Here is a 16137-nt window from a genome sequence, read left to right as displayed (position 1 = left end):
GAGCTGTGCCCTAACCAAACCTTACTTGGGTGGACCTGTCCTAAGTCACATAAAACCTAAAGCCAACGAGTACAAAAACTATACTGAATGTAGAGATCTTAATCTGGATTATCATTAGGTTACAGCTACTTAATTAAAGGGGTAAAAGTGCCATACAGTCCAGTATGTAAGTCACTCATTTGTGTTTTGGAAATTGTACGAATATGCAGTAAGTGCAGTTATATGATAGATTTTATAATGAATGTTGTATTTCCTCCTTTCTCCCTGCCCCCAATACGTTGCTTTCAGCCCATCACGTGGCTGGAATTTGGAAATGTCCATCCTTTTGTACCTCTGGATCAAGCTCAAGGCTACCAGCAGTTATTCCATGAACTGGAACGGGACTTGTGTGAAATAACAGGATATGACAAAATCTCTTTCCAGCCAAATAGGTAGGCTTTCAACTTTTTAATACTCTATCTTTTATTAAGATTCCGGTGTTTGCTGTTTGTCCCAGTAGAATCGTCACATAATTAATGCAGCCCCTCCAGGACAACAACTGCTATTCCTTGTGATTCCTGTTACCCTGTTTACCAGGGATTTCTCTGCTGCACCACATTTTATGTATGATGCCCTGGAATTTGGTCAAAATGATTATTCCTACAGCAGCTTGGCTGATTAGATTTGTTGATTGCTGATTGGAAAGGAAAATAAAAACCCTCTCAATACGTGCTATTGTATCTTTTGGACTCTAAAAGGCACTTTGTCTGTTGCTAGATTACTTTTGCATGAGCTTACAATTGTAACCACTGTAAATACAGTACCACAGGGCTCATAGGAACAACTTACATTTATATAGCGCCTTTAACATAGTAAAACGTCTCAAAACGCTTCACAAGAGCATTGCCAAACAAAACTTGACACTGAGCCACATCAGGTAATATTAGGGCCAATGAACAAAAGCTTAGTCAAAGAGATAGGTTTTAAGGAGGGTCTTCAAGGAGGAAAGAGAGAGATGAAGAAATTTAGAGAGCGAATTCCAGAGCTTAGGTAGCTGAAAGCACAGCTGCCTATGGTGGATCGATTAAAATCGGGGATGTTCAGGAGGCCAGAATTGGCGAGTGCCAGTATCTTGGAGGGTTGAGGGGCTGGGGGAGATTAAAGATAGGGAGGGGTCAGGTCATGGAGGGACTTGAAAACAAGGATGAGAACTTTAAAATCAAGTCATTGTTTAACCAGACGCCAGTGTAGACCAGCAAAAGCAGGGGCAATGGGTGAGTGAGACTTGGTGCGAGCAGCAGAGTTCTGGATGACCTCAAGTTTATAGAGGGTAGCATACAGAAGGCCAGCCAGGAGTGTGTTGAAATAGCCCAGTCTATAGATAACAAAGGCATGGATGGGGGTTTGAGCAGCAGATGTGCTGGGGAAAGAGCAGAGTCGGGCGATGTTTACAGAGGTGGAAATAGCTTGACAATACTTCCTCACTTCCTGCCTGCTGTAAGGACTCCATTCCATTCTCCCAGTTTCTCTGTCTCCGTCGCATCTGTTTTGCTGATGCAACCTTCTGCACCAGCGCTTCTGATAATGTCTTTATCCTCAACTGAGGATTACCCTCCACTGTGGTTAACAGGGCCCTCAACTGTGTTCAACCCATTTCCCGCACTTTTCCTCTCACCCTTTCCCCTCCCTCAATAGTTCATCTTTCCCTCACCTTCCACCCCACCAGCCTCCGTATTCAATGGATCATCCTGCGCCATTTTTGCCACCTCCAGCGCGATGCCACCACCAAACACATCTTCCCCTCCCCTCCCCATTTAGCATTCTGAAGCATCTGTTCCCTCCGCAATATCCTGGTCCACTCCTCAATCACCCCCAAAACCCCCTTTCCATGGCACCTTTCCATGCAAGGGCCAGAGATGCAACACTTGCCCTTTTACCTCTCCTCTTCTCACCGTCCAAAGCCCCAAACACTCCTTCCAGTTGGAGCAGCCATTTATGTGTACCTCTTTCAACTTAGTATAATGTATTCTTTGCTCTCAATGCAGTCTGCTCTACACAGAGGGGACCAAACGTAGATTGGGTGACTGCTTTGCGGAATACCTTCATTCAGTCCGCAAGCATGGCCCGGAGCTTCCGGTCGCCTGCCATTTTTATTCTCCACCTTGCCGTCACGCTGAGCTCTCTGTCCTCAGCCTACTGCAGTGTTCCAATGAAGCTCAACGCCAGCTCAAGGAACATCACCTCATCCTTTGATTAGGCACTTTACAGCCTTTTGGACACAACAATTTCAGATTGTAATATCTGCCTCCCTTTTTGTTTTTCTTTGCCTGTTTCAGTCTTGTCTTGTTTTCTCTTGTTTTGCTTTTGGATGGCAGCGGTTCATTATTCTGTCATTCACGCCTCCTCTTTACTTGTCCCATTTATTACTCCCTTTGGCTCTGCACCACTAACTTATTTGTCATTTAATGTCTCTTGTCTTCCGCCCTATCACAGACTTCCCCTTTTGTTCTTTTTCCACTCTGCCCATTTGACCTACTTAAAATCTATTACAATTCTAACTTTTCCGAGTTCTGATGAATGGTCATCGACCTGAATCATTAACCCTGTCTCTCTCTCTCTCTCTCTCCATAGATACTGCCAGACCTGAATCATTAACCCTGTCTCTCTCTCTCTCTCTCTCTCTCTCCATAGATACTGCCAGACCTGCTGAGTATTTCCAGCATTTTTTGTGTTTATTTCAGATTTCCAGCATGTGGTGCATTTTGCTTTTGGAAATAGCTTTGGTCTTCCCAATATTTTGTTGGAGGACATTTGTGTCTATCTGGTACTGGATGTTGGGCAAGCAGTCTGATAATTTAGAGACAGTGGAGGGGTCAAGAGAGGTGGTGGCGAGGTAGAGCTGGATGTCGTCAGCGTACATGCTGAAACTAACTGTTTTTGGATGATGTCGCCAAAGGGCAACACGTAGATAAGAAATAGGAGGGGGTCAAGGATAGATCCTTGGGTGACACCAGAGACAACGGTGTGGGAACAGGAAAAGAAGCCATTGCAGGTGTTTCCCTGGCTGACTGGATAAATAAGAATGGAATCAGGTGAGAGCAGACCCACCCAGCTGGACGACAGTGCAAAGAGGTTGGCGGGGGATGGTGTGGTCAACCATGTCAAAAGCTGCAGACAGGTCGAGACGGACAAGGAGGAAAAGTTTACATTTGTCACAGTCTCATAGGATGTCATTTGTGACTTTGAGAGCTATTTTGGTACTATGGCAGGGTGGGGAACATGATTGGAGGGATTTAAACATGGAGTTCCAGGAAAGATGGGCATGCATTTGAGAGGTAACAACACATTCAAGGACTTCAGAGAGGAAGTGAGGTTGGAGATGGGATGGTAGTTTACAAGGACCATGGGGTCAAGGGTTGGTTCTTTTGATGAGTGGGATCTTGACAGCAGATTTGAAGGAGAGGGGACAGTGCCTGAGGTGAGAGAATGATTAACAATATCGGCTAGCATGGGGACCAGGAGGGCAAGTTGGGTGATCAGCAGTTTAGTGGGCAAGGGGGCAGAGGCAGCTGATTGGATGATCTCAATCATGGCAACAAAGAAGTGTAAGCATACTTTAGGCTACAGGAATCTCCTTATCTGAAATAGAAATTCACACTAGTTATGTAATTGGCTTTGCATGTTCTGTCCTGATGTTGCTGACTCAGTGCAGTTCAATATGCAATCAAGGCTCAATGTTACATCACCTAGGTTAATCATTCCCCTGTATGCTAGACAGTAATCATCAGCAGGATATTTTATTACAGGGAACATTATATTCAAGCCTGATTCTGCTTTCACTTAATTCCTAAATGTCCTACAGGCTCCTCTTGTATTGTATATGTAATAAAAATGATTCTGATTAGTCTACTAAACTTTACTTTGGAATGCTGTTATTTACAACAGATCTGATTGACTATCGTTTATTGAGAAAGGAACACACTGATTATGTATATAACATTGTAATTGTGCTAAATGTTATAACGTGATTAAGATAACTTGGACTTGATAAGAAAATGAGCCATTGAAAGTCCATTTTGATAGGTACCAAGAAAAATGCACTTTGGAATTGATAATACTTCAGACTAGAAATACAGAAAGTAAAGATTCAGCAGTTCCCATTTTTAACAGAAGATTTCACTGACCTCTATTTAGCTTTATGGGGTCTTTTTTGAACAACTGGCTGAATAATTTCTTCCATTTTTAAAAATATTCCACTGCTTTATAGTATTTTAGATATTGGTGCCAAGGTTGCTGCACTGATGAGCTGACCAACTTTTTTGACTTTTACTGTAATGCGATAAACTTGATATTGCGGTCATCAATAAATTGCCAATCCGCTCAGTTTTGAAAATTTCAGAGTTTTTCGGAAGAGCCTGGTATATTAGTGAGCACCAGTAAAATATCAAACACCACTCCCAATTACATCAGTCACCTGAAAAATAAAACGGAGGTAGTAAATATGAAGAAATCAATAAAGCAACAAGTATACAAAAAAGATAAAGCTTCGGGGGGTGAAAAGATGCAACACAGGTTGCCATATCCTTCTGGTAAAGTTAGCCACGCCCTTGAGATGGCTGGAAGAACTCTTGGGCTCAATGCCTTTGGGAGGAAAATGTAGTCAGTCCCCACCAATCCCTGCTGGAGATGCATGTGTGTGGATGTTGAGTGATTGGGCTCACCCAGTCAACACTCACCATTAAGACTGATGTAAAGCATGTGCCACTTGGGCAAGCCGCCAGAGAGCGACCAGGATCTGTGGAACTGTACAGCAAGGCAGTGTCAGTGCCTCCAGGAGGCAATAGGAGAAAATTGTTGAGAAAAGAGGCACAAAAAAAAGAGGGAGAGAAGCTTTCTCTTCCACTGTCACTAAATGGCAGGTCTCCTTCTCGAGGAAAGCCCAATATGTATATCGATCCAGACTGAAGTTTTGTTCTATGCCATTGGGTGTTCAATGCACCAGCAGCGCTAATCCTGTTAATCAGTTAGTGCATAAAATGCCAATTCAGCATTTTTGTCTGCCGCCCTTGTGGAAAAACAAACACCAGTATCTTGAATTATTGATGATATGCCCTCTGTGTAAAGTATTTCACCTTTTGAATGTTGTCTAATCTGACTACTTGCTTCAGCAGTATATAAAAACAAACAAATTCAGTGTCCCCTTTACAACGTAGTGCTTGTATTGTGTGGCAACTAAGTGTTTGTATGACTTATCGTTATAGAACTGACTTTTGTGACCTGTTGGATAACTGTTAAATGTGCCACATATGTCAATTAACCAACTTCTCTAAATATTGTACTTGCAAGATATTGAGAAGCAGAGGTGGCAGTAACAAATTGGGTAATCGATAATGTCACTATGCAGAACTGATACTCTGCAGTTCACATCAATGCTTAGTGTTGCTTTGGGTTGCTAGGGGGTTCCTCTGGTGTCTTGTGCTCTGTGCCTGATCATGTGTTAATTTCTCATTTAGGCTATCTGTTCCTTCTCAAGTGGATGTCTCTGAACTGCTGAGTGCAAGGGAGAGGGTGAATGAATGGGTGGGTGAGTGGTTGCTAGTACAGCCAGAGGTTAGAGGGATTGCATGTTCTTTACCCCTCAGACACATTCTCTGTTGTCTCCTGGCTTACAGTCTTTGGAGGAAGAAACAGTACTATAAATGGTGGTGCACTTGAGAAACATCCTATCTTCGTGAGCTACTTTTATGGATCACGGTATCAGGTGTAGAGTACAGATTGAAAAATATGTAGAAACATTAAATATGGAAAGTTGAAGATTCTGTTGAACTCACTGAAGGCATAACCGCCAGGCAGAGTGAAAGCTTGTTATTGCCATTGATACTTCTTCATATGGTGTTAATAACGCGTATTGGTATGTCCTCCTCCAAACATTTGGCATTCCCTGGCATTGAAGAATGCAAATTCGGCAGTCGCAAACAAGAAAGATTTGTGGAATGGGTGGTAATAATGATAGGTGAGAGGAAGCTAGGGCCTAGGGTTGAGAGACTTCAAGGTGCCAGCATGAGTTACAGAATCTGAGACACTTATATGATCACTGCTAAGTGGCACTACTTTTGGATCAAGGGATATGGCATCATGCGATACCCTAAAGGCCAGTACTTGATTTGTTCCAGGGAATACCCATATGCTTCACTGTGATTCTGTTATCTGTCCTGTTACTCGCCTTTCCTAACTCGTACGTTTCCTAATCCAGTGAGGTCATTAAAATTCTTCTGACGCTGCAGAGGGGTCATTGGGGTTATGGCTGTCTGGCTCACACCATAGCCCCCCTCCTTCCACATACTCTACCCCCTTCACAAGTTTCCTGGGTTACTGTCCACCTGCTGGCAGGAGTAACCCCTTTAGCCTGCCAGCATTATTTAAATTAGTTGTCGCTGGAATTTCTGGTGGGATCAACCGCCTCTGATTTCGGCGGACACAGATCCTGCTCTGATACACTTGAGTAATCATTGATGGCGGGGGGGGGAGCTTGTCAATCTGCCAATGTTTTTTCACACTTCCCAATTAGGGATCTGCCTAGATTTAAGAAATACAAGTTGCCCTCCAGGAAAGGGAATTCCTTTATTTCTTAAAAAAAAAAGGGGGGTGGGGGGAAGGTTTAGAAAATGGCAATAATCCATTGTTCACATGTCTTCTCTGGTTTGTAATATTTATGTGCTTTTACTTTGATTTCTGTTATGTAGTGGTGCCCAGGGTGAATATGCTGGATTGGCAGCAATCAAGGCTTATTTAAATTCAAAAGGAGAGCACCAGAGAACTGTAAGTAACGTAACGGATAAACTTTTGTTTTTCGAGGGGGGGGGGGTGGGGGGAGGGATGATACCCGGATCCACATCCAGTGTGCACTTCCGAGCATAGCTCCCTGGATCTCCGTCAGAAGCAGAATGTCAGTATGATTTTTATTCACCCGAACGCAGTCTCTCCTTTGCCCTCTCAGCCGTGATCAGCTCAGTAGGGATTGAACCTGGCATTTGCCTTGTCTGTGTGGTTAGTAAACAACATGTGGTGCTTTTACCCACTCAGCAGGAGAGGGAGAGAGCTGAGGATTTCTTAAACTGTTATTTAACAGTAGTCTTGTTTCCATCTCAAATCTTGCTTTGCCACAAGTATCAATGATACATTTGTAATCCTTCACTAACCAGCAAGACAGCTTGACTATATTCAGTCGCTAATTGATATTGGAAGTGAATGATTTGAAAATGGCAAAAATTGAGGTTTTTGTTAGGGTCCTTTATCCCCGTCTTTTTCAAAATGACCATGTAGCCCAGAAATGACTGTTGCTGATGGAAGAATGTCAAATGAACATGTTAAGCATTCAGTAATATCGTCAGCGTTCAAGTCAAGGCTGTGGTGGTGCTGTCCGGACACAGCCTGGTAACCTTTGACTGCTCTGCATAACAGTTTTAATTGTTAACTTCTAATAATGGACCAGAGACAGTTGACCAACAGAGATTAGGTTAAAGTTACGTCCCGCACTCTGAACTGTTGTAATGGGATCACGTTGATTATATGGGGCAGTTCACTGATTATCAAAGAATTATAATAGTTCTGTTGGTTGTGAATTATAATGTTTGCCTGAAAATAAAACCATTCCATTTATATATGTGTATTCAATTAAAAAAAAAGTTTTTATTTAACTGCATAAGGGTTTTTTGAGCAAAATGTGAGGTCTCCATAATCTTTGATCCATTGCTCTTTTTTCCCTCATTTAAGAATGCATTAAGGGTATTCCAGTTCAGTTCTTACCGTACTTATACTGTGTTTAAGGTTTTTATCATTCCAGTTTCACTGAGATACATTCTTTTCCTAATATTTTGTAATGATTTATCCCTGTTGAAATTAGAATATGCTTATGAATTCAGAAAATGGCACCAAAGGAGCTGCTAAAATAAAGCAGCAGCTTTAGTTACCACAAACGGAAAATTTTGTGCGTGAAGAATCACTTTTTGGAGTGTTGCCATTTTTTAAAAAATAACTTTATTAAAAACAGATAAATAAACCGGAAACTCAAACTAAAATGCCATTCTCGGCGTCGACAATGCACTCCAGTCCCTGCGGTGCCCACCGGTCGCGGAAGAGTGTTGCCGTGTAACACAGAGCAGGGATTTGACTCGGGAACCTTTTGTGCTATTAGCTGATATTTGCCAAAGCAATAGCAAAATTGCGGCAACTGGACTCGGTGCTACAACCTGGAGTGCCTAAGACTAGCTTGGGTTCCTACTCCTGAAGATAGCCAGGACGCAAGATGAGAGCAGAATTTGGTTTGGCTGCGATGCTCCAGTAGTTGCATAGCCTGCAGTCACTCATACACAAAGAATTGCAACTTGCTTGAGTTAGTGTGCACAAGGAATCTATCCCAGAATTGAGTCACTGCATTTGGTAAAAGGAGGAAGAAACATGGATGTAAACTCTTGAATTGCTGTTTTGTTCCTGACATTACTGTACTTCAAAAGATGCTACTTGCATTTTTTTTTTGAAAATCATTATTCTTGAGGCAGTAATGCTGCATTCTTACATTTATAAAAGTGCGTTAGCAGGTTGAGCCGTGGCAAAGCATTTTCTTGTTAAGAATTGTGTGCAATAAGTGTTACTTAGGCTAAAAGCAAGGTGAGGCACCATGGTCAATAGTGTAAGGCACTACCAAGAATGACATTAGAAAACAAGTTAAATTAGGATGTAGAGAATAGTAATGCAAGCTTTGGTTTGAAAAGCCTGAAGGTGTAGGAGGGACAAAAGACTGAAAGACGTTAAAATTTATGATCTTTTTAGTTTGTGGGAAGGAACTAGACTGTGTCTGAAGCCTTGATGTCCTATTTGGCACTGAGATGAGCTTCCAATTAGATAATCCGTGCCATCACTAAGACCACCTATTTCCACCTCTGTAACATTGACTCTGACCCTGCATTAAGCGCATCTGCTGCTGAAATCCTCATCCGTGCCTCTGTTACCTCTAGACTTGACCATTCGAATGCACTCCTTCCCAGCCTCCCACCTTCTACCCTCCATAAACTTGAGGTCATCCAAAACTATGCTGTCCATGTCCTTAACTCGCACCATGTCATCTATCACCCCTGTGCCCGCTGACCAACACTGGCTTCCAGTTAAGCAAAGCCTCAGTTTTAATATTCTCATTTTCAAATCCCTCCATGGCCTCACCCTTCCCTATCTCTGTTATCTCCTCCAACCCCACAACCCTCTGAGATATCTGAACTCATCTAGTTCTAACCTCTTGAGCATGCCTGATTTTAGTCGTTAATCGGACTGAGATGAGGAAAAATTAGTACATTCAAAAGGTTGTGAATCTTTGGAATTCTCTACCCAGAGGGTTGTGGATGCTCCAACATTGAATACATTTAAGGCTGGGATAGATAGATTTTTGGTCTTGCAGAGAATTGAGGGATATGGGGAGGGGGCAGGAAAGTGGAATTGAACCCCAAGATCAGCCATGATCGTATTGAATGGTGGAGCAGGCTCGATGGGCCATATGGTCTACTTCTACTCCTATTTCTTGTGTTCTTGTGGCTGCGCCCTCAGTTGACTAGGTCCTAAGCTCTGGAATTCTTTCCCTAAACCTTCTACCTCACCTTCCTACTTTAAGATGCTTCTTAAAACCTACCTTTTTGACCAAGCTTTTGTCCATCAGGCTGAATATGCGACTCAGTGTCTAACTTTGCTTTATAACTCTCGTCTGAAGTGCTTTGGGATGTTTTATTATGGTAAAAGTGCTATATAAATACAAGTTGTTGTTGTTGTATAAGCTTGTCATAAGTCTTGACTTCCTAACTTTGAGATAGGAGTCAAATGTGCTTCCATCAGAGAAGGGAGTAAATGTTTAAAGATCAGTGACCATTCACGTTGATAAAATAGAGACACAAGAAAAGGTGAGAGAGAATGGAGAGAAAGAGATTTAACACTTGGGGTGAAAGAATGAACTTCCAATGAATGACAAGTTGTTGGTTGAGGGAAGGGCATGAATGGCAACTAAATATCCCAGGATATCGATGCTTCAGGCGGGATAGAGAGGGAGGTAAAAGGGGTGGAGGAGTTGCATTACTGGTCAAAGAGGATATCAAAGCTGTGCTGAAGGAGGGCACTATGGAGGACTCGAGCAGTGAGGCAATATGGGCAGAACTCAGAAATAGGAAGGGTGCGGTAACAATGTTGGGGCTGTACTACAGGCCTCCCAACAGCGAGCGTGAGATAGAGGTACAAATATGTAAACAGATTATGGAAAGATGTAGGAGCAACAGGGTGGTGGTGATAGGAGATTTTAATTTTCCCAACATTGACTGGGATTCGCTTAGTGTTAGAGGTCTAGATGGAGCAGAATTTGTAAGGAGCATCCAGGAGGGTTTTCTAGAGCAGTATGTAAATAGTCCAACTCGGGAAGGGGCCATACTGGACCTGGTGTTGGGGAATGAGCCCGGCCAGGTGGTTGAAGTTTCAGTAGGGGACTACTTTGGGAATAGTGATCACAATTCCGTAAGTTTTAGAACACTCATGGACAAAGACGAGAGTGGTCCTAAAGGAAGAGTGCTAAATTGGGGGAAGGCCAACTATACCAAAATCCGGCAGGAGCTGGGGAATGTAGATTGGGAGCAGCTGTTTGAAGGTAAATCCACATTTGATATGTGGGAGGCTTTTAAAGAGAGGTTGATTAGAGTGCAGGAGAGACATGTTCCTGTGAAAATGAAGGATAGAAATGGCAAGATTAGGGAACCATGGATGACAGGTGAAATTGTGAAACTAGCTAAGAGGAAAAAGGAAGCATACATAAGGTCTAGGAGGCTGAAGAAAGACGAAGCTTTGAAAGAATATCGGGAATGTAGGACCAATCTGAAACGAGGAATCAAGAGGGCTAAAAGGGGTCATGAAATATCTTTAGCAAACAGGGTTAAGGAAAATCCCAAAGCCTTTTATTCATATATAAAGGAGCAAGAGGGTAACTAGAGAAAGGATTGGCCCACTCAAGGACAAAGGAGGAAAGTTATGCGTGGAGTCAGAGAAAATGGGTGAGATTCTAAACGAATACTTTGCATCGGTATTCACCGAGGAGAGGGACATGACGGATGTTGAGGTTAGGGACAGATGTTTGATTACTCTCGGTCAAGTCGGCATAAGGAGGGAGGAAGTGTTGGGTATTCGAAAAGGCATTAAGGTGGACAAGCCCCCAGGTCCGGATGGGATCTATCCCAGGTTACTGAGGGAAGCGAGAGAGGAAATAGCTGGGGCCTTAACAGATATCTTTGCAGCATCCTTAAACACGGGTGAGGTCCCGGAGGACTGGAGAATTGCTAATGTTGTCCCCTTGTTTAAGAAGGGTCGCAGGGAAAATCCAGGTAATTATAGACCGGTGAGCCTGACATCAGTGGTAGGGAAGCTGCTGGAGAAGATACTGAGGGATAGGATCTATTCCCATTTGGAAGAAAATGGGCTTATCAGTGATAGGCAACATGGTTGTGTGCAGGGAAGGTCATGTCTTACCAACTTAATAGAATTCTTTGAGGAAGTGACAAAGTTGATTGATGAGGGAAGGGCTGTAGATGTCATATACATGGACTTCAGTAAGGCGTTTGATAAGGTTCCCCATGGTAGGCTGAAGGAGAAAGTGAAGTCGCATGGGGTCCAGGGTGTACTAGCTAGATGGATAAAGAACTGGCTGGGCAACAGGAGACAGAGAGTAGCAGTGGAAGGGAGTTTCTCAAAATGGAGACGTGTGTCCAGTGGTGTTCCACAGGGATCCGTGCTGGGACCACTGTTGTTTGTGATATACATAAATGATTTGGAGGAAAGTATAGGTGGTCTGATTAGCAAGTTTGCAGACGACATTAAGATTGGTGGAGTAGCAGATAGTGAAGGGGACTGTCAGAGAATACAGCAGAATATAGATAGATTGGAGAGTTGGGCAGAGAAATGGCAGATGGAGTTCAATCAGGGCAAATGTGAGGTGATGCATTTTGGAAGATCCAATTCAAGAGAGAACTATACAGTAAATGGAAAAGTCCTGGGGAAAATTGATGTACAGAGAGATTTGGGTGTTCAGGTCCATTGTTCCCTGAAGGTGGCAACGCAGGTCAATAGAGTGGTCAAGAAGGCATACGGCATGCTTTCCTTCATCGGACGGGGTATTGAGTACAAGAGTTGGCAGGTCATGTTACAGTTGTATAAGACTTTGGTTCGGCCACATTTGGAATACTGCGTGCAGTTCTGGTCGCCACATTACCAAAAGGATGTAGATGCTTTGGAGAGGGTGCAGAGGAGGTTCACCAGGATGTTGCCTGGTATGGAGGGCGCTAGCTATCAAGAGAGGTTGAGTAGATTAGGATTATTTTCATTAGAAAGACGGAGGTTGAGGGGGGACCTGATTGAGGTGTACAAAATCATGAGAGGTATAGACAGGGTGGATAGCAAGAAGCTTTTTCCCAGAGTGGGGGATTCAATTACTAGGGGTTACGAGTTCAAAGTGAGAGGGGAAAAGTTTAGGGGGGATATGCGTGGAAAGTTCTTTACGCAGAGGGCGGTGGGTGCCTGGAACGCGTTGCCAGCGGAGGTGGTAGACGCGGGCACGATAGCGTCTTTTAAGATGTATCTAGACAGATACATGAATGGGCAGGAAGCAAAGAGATACAGACCCTTAGAAAATAGGCGACATGTTTAGATAGAGGATCTGGATCGGCGCAGTCTTGGAGGGCCGAAGGGCCTGTTCCTGTGCTGTAATTTTCTTTGTTCTTTGTTGCATTCTGTCCAGGATTGTGAGATGTCAGAATTGCATTCCCAGTATTGAGGATTATCCAAGACTTCAACAGACTTGGGCATTGAAGAGAGTTAGTAGCTGCTGACAGTGAAATTGTTTGCCCGAAAAGAGGAAACTGCGCTCATAGGAGGCGGTTTGAACATGCAAAAGATGTGAGAGTTCCATTTCAGATCACAGTGAGGCTTCGAGTGTGAATTAAAGCATAAGGATTAAGAATGCAAGTGCGTCACCGCAGGTGGACTGGAACCCAACTTTGCATCCTAATTTATCTTGTTTTCTATTGTCAATCTTGGTCGTGCCTCACAATATCGATGATTCTGCCTCACCCTGCTTTTAGCCTAAGTAACACTTATTATACACAAAAATTCTTAACAAGAAACTGCTTTGCCATACCTCGACCTACTAAGGCACTATTATAAATGTAAGCATGCAGCATTACTGTCTCAATAATAATTTTCCACAAAAAAAAATTCAAGTAGTATCTTTTGAAGTACAGTAATGTCAGGAACAAAACAGTAATTCGAGTTTACAGCCATGTGAACCCACTACTGCACCCTGAAATCTGAGCCTCTATTAACACAGCAGCAAAGCACAGATTACCCCAAATTAGCAGTCGGACATAAGCAGAACAGCGGAGCCTTAAGACACACACTATCAGAATAACAGTAAGAGACGGGTAGCATGAACAGTCGTGGGGTAAACCTCTAATGTACCGCCCTAATAAGAACATAAGAAATCGGAGCAAGAGTAATCCATTCTGCCCTTCGAGGCAGCTCCACCATTCAATAAGATCATAGTAATCTGATTGTGACCTCAACTCCACTTTCCTGTGGGTCCCCCATAACCCTTGACTCCCTTGTAGACCCAAATTCTGTCTAAACTGCCCTATGTATCCGTCTCTAAAATGTTTCAACACTGTGTCTGGCAATTGGAGGAGCGGTATTTAAAACAAAGTGGCAACTTGAATTATTTGTGCAGTGTTACATAAATGGCTTGCAGTGATATCAGGCCTGAGGTCATTTCCTATTTGCCATAAGTTCCCCATACATAGCCATGCCACGAAGGGAAGCTATCAAAAGTAAGAGTTACACGGTGTTGGTTAGACTTCAGCAAATGTGAAGGGTGAATTTCCATTCTGGTTCTCCGTATTGTCCTCTAACTTTGGTAGGAGAGAGGGGGAAACGCTGGGAGAATCAGCTTTTATGTCCTTTACACCGTTTTTTCCCCCTGCATTTCTGTGGCTGGTGTTACTGCGGACAAGGGGGAGAACCCTACAAAAGTTAACCCCCTGCCCCCCCACCCCACGGTGATGAAACTGTCTTAGAAGAAGTAACAAAAGTATTGAAGATTTAGCAAAATTTTTCAACAAAAACTAGTCTTGGCAAAACACATTTGATACGATTTAAACCACACTGATCTAACCAGGTCCATTCCAGGTTTGTTGTAAAATGCAAACTTGTCATCCAGAATTATACATCAATTCTTGTTAAAGGTGTGCTTCCCTCTGGTGGCTTTAAGATGTATTGACAAGGCTCTGAGATCAGGGTAACTGGATAAACTAACACATATCCTGGATCTTCAGCTAACATTTGTACATCTATGAATAGACAGGAGGCATCGACGAGGGATTAAAAGTAAAGTCACATGCAAGAACGAATGTGGAAACATAATTTGGAACAACTTGTTTAAGCACAGTAAATCTGAATTTGACTTCTAATGCAAAGATATGGATCTTTTAGCTTTTAGCATTAACCTGATTCTGTAGATGGCAAATTTGTTGACTTGGTTCAACATTAACAGGAATACACAGTTAACGCATAATTGCTTGAGAATTTGCTCCTCCCTTCTGTATATTGTGCCTCACCCTAAATACGTTCCTTGATTTTTGTATTATGCGGATGAGAGTGTGTTTTCCTACCCTCTGTTCTGATCATGTGAAAAGCTGCCCTGTGTTCTACTTCACTTTCTGGCATTGAATCCATTTTCTTAAAGATATTTCATTTCTTTTGATTAGTGATGGAGGCGTTTTTGTTTTTTATTGCGCTTAATTGACTGTCCGCAGAAACTCCTCCGTCTCATCCGCTCCTTCCATGACAACATGTACTGCACTATACAATTTGATGGCTCCACTTCTGACAGTTTTGGAGTGAAGAATGGAGTGAGACAGGGTTGTGTCTTAGTTCCCACTCTGTTTGGCATCTTCTCGATGCTCCTGACCTTCACCTTCCCTGCAGATATGCAAGGAGTCTGCTTGCCCAATAGGTAAGACAGCAAGCTGTACAATCTATCAACGCTGAAGATGAAGGCAAAAACACATCCCATCCTGATCAGAGAACTCCTCTACACTGATGATGCTGTGCTAGTCACTCACATAGAAACTCCGCTACAAAGACTCATGGACTGTCTCTCCCATACCTGTAACTTGTTCTCCTTGACTATAAGCATCAAGAAAACCATGCTCATGGGACGAGGTATTGCCTCTCCTCCCCTGATCACACTAAATAACACCCCACTGGAAATGGTTGGGTCCACGGTGACAGACAATCTGCCCCTTGATGCAGAGCTGCATACACGCATAGGGAAAGCAGCTACCACCTTTGGCTGACTTACGAAACGCATATGAGATAACACCAAGCTGACCCTTAGGACCAAGCTGATGGTTTATAAGCCCTGTGTTCTCAGTACCTTGCTGTATGGCTGTGAAACAGGTGACTTACAGCCACAAGCAAAAGGAGCTCAATAATTTCCATCTTTGCCTTGGCAGGACAAAATCACAAATGCAGCAGTCCTCTCAAAGGCAGAGCTCCCAAGTGTGTTGGCACTAATCAGACAGAGGCAGCTTCAGTGGATCAGACACGTCCACAGGATGGAAGATGGTCACATACCCAAGGACCTTCTGTATGGTGAGGTAGCCGGGGCCAGTCGACCAGTGAGCGCCCAAAGCTCCACTTCAAGGATGCTTGCATGCGTGATATGAAGGCCCTAAATGTCAACTGTCGCACTTTGGAGTCATTAGTTGGCGAAAGAGGGAAATGGCGACACATCCTGTGGACTGGTGTGCACGACCACCACGACTAGTTGCTACAGCAGCTTGGCAACAGGTGCCAATGTCAAAAACAACAACTCAGTGTCACTTGGTAGCTTCATGTGCAGCACTTGTAGCAGAACCTGCCTCTCAAGGATTGTCCTTCACAGCCATGAACAAAGGTGCACCAAGAGAAGACACCCCACCTAAATGGATTGTTTGCTGTGTGTCTATCATCTTTCATAGATGGAAGGATGCCAAACAATTAGCTACACTGTCTTGTTTTCCATTTTTCCCTTTTTTGTTTCCTTTTTCACCA

At 43.3% G+C, this 16137-nt stretch overlaps 1 protein-coding gene across 1 annotated transcript in view; it reads left to right on the top strand.

Moving 5' to 3' along the window:
- gldc (glycine dehydrogenase (decarboxylating)) overlaps nt 1-16137 on the top strand; it is a 213882-nt gene that overhangs the window by 97531 nt on the left and 100214 nt on the right. The window contains exons 15-16 of the mRNA XM_068030712.1: nt 289-431; nt 6723-6798. Coding sequence (XP_067886813.1) covers nt 289-431; nt 6723-6798 — 219 coding nt within the window. The remainder of the gene's footprint in view (nt 1-288; nt 432-6722; nt 6799-16137) is intronic.

This window comes from Heterodontus francisci, chromosome 4, assembly GCF_036365525.1.
Source record: "Heterodontus francisci isolate sHetFra1 chromosome 4, sHetFra1.hap1, whole genome shotgun sequence".
Lineage (NCBI taxonomy): Eukaryota > Metazoa > Chordata > Chondrichthyes > Heterodontiformes > Heterodontidae > Heterodontus > Heterodontus francisci.
This window is presented reverse-complemented; position numbering and strand designations above follow the sequence as displayed.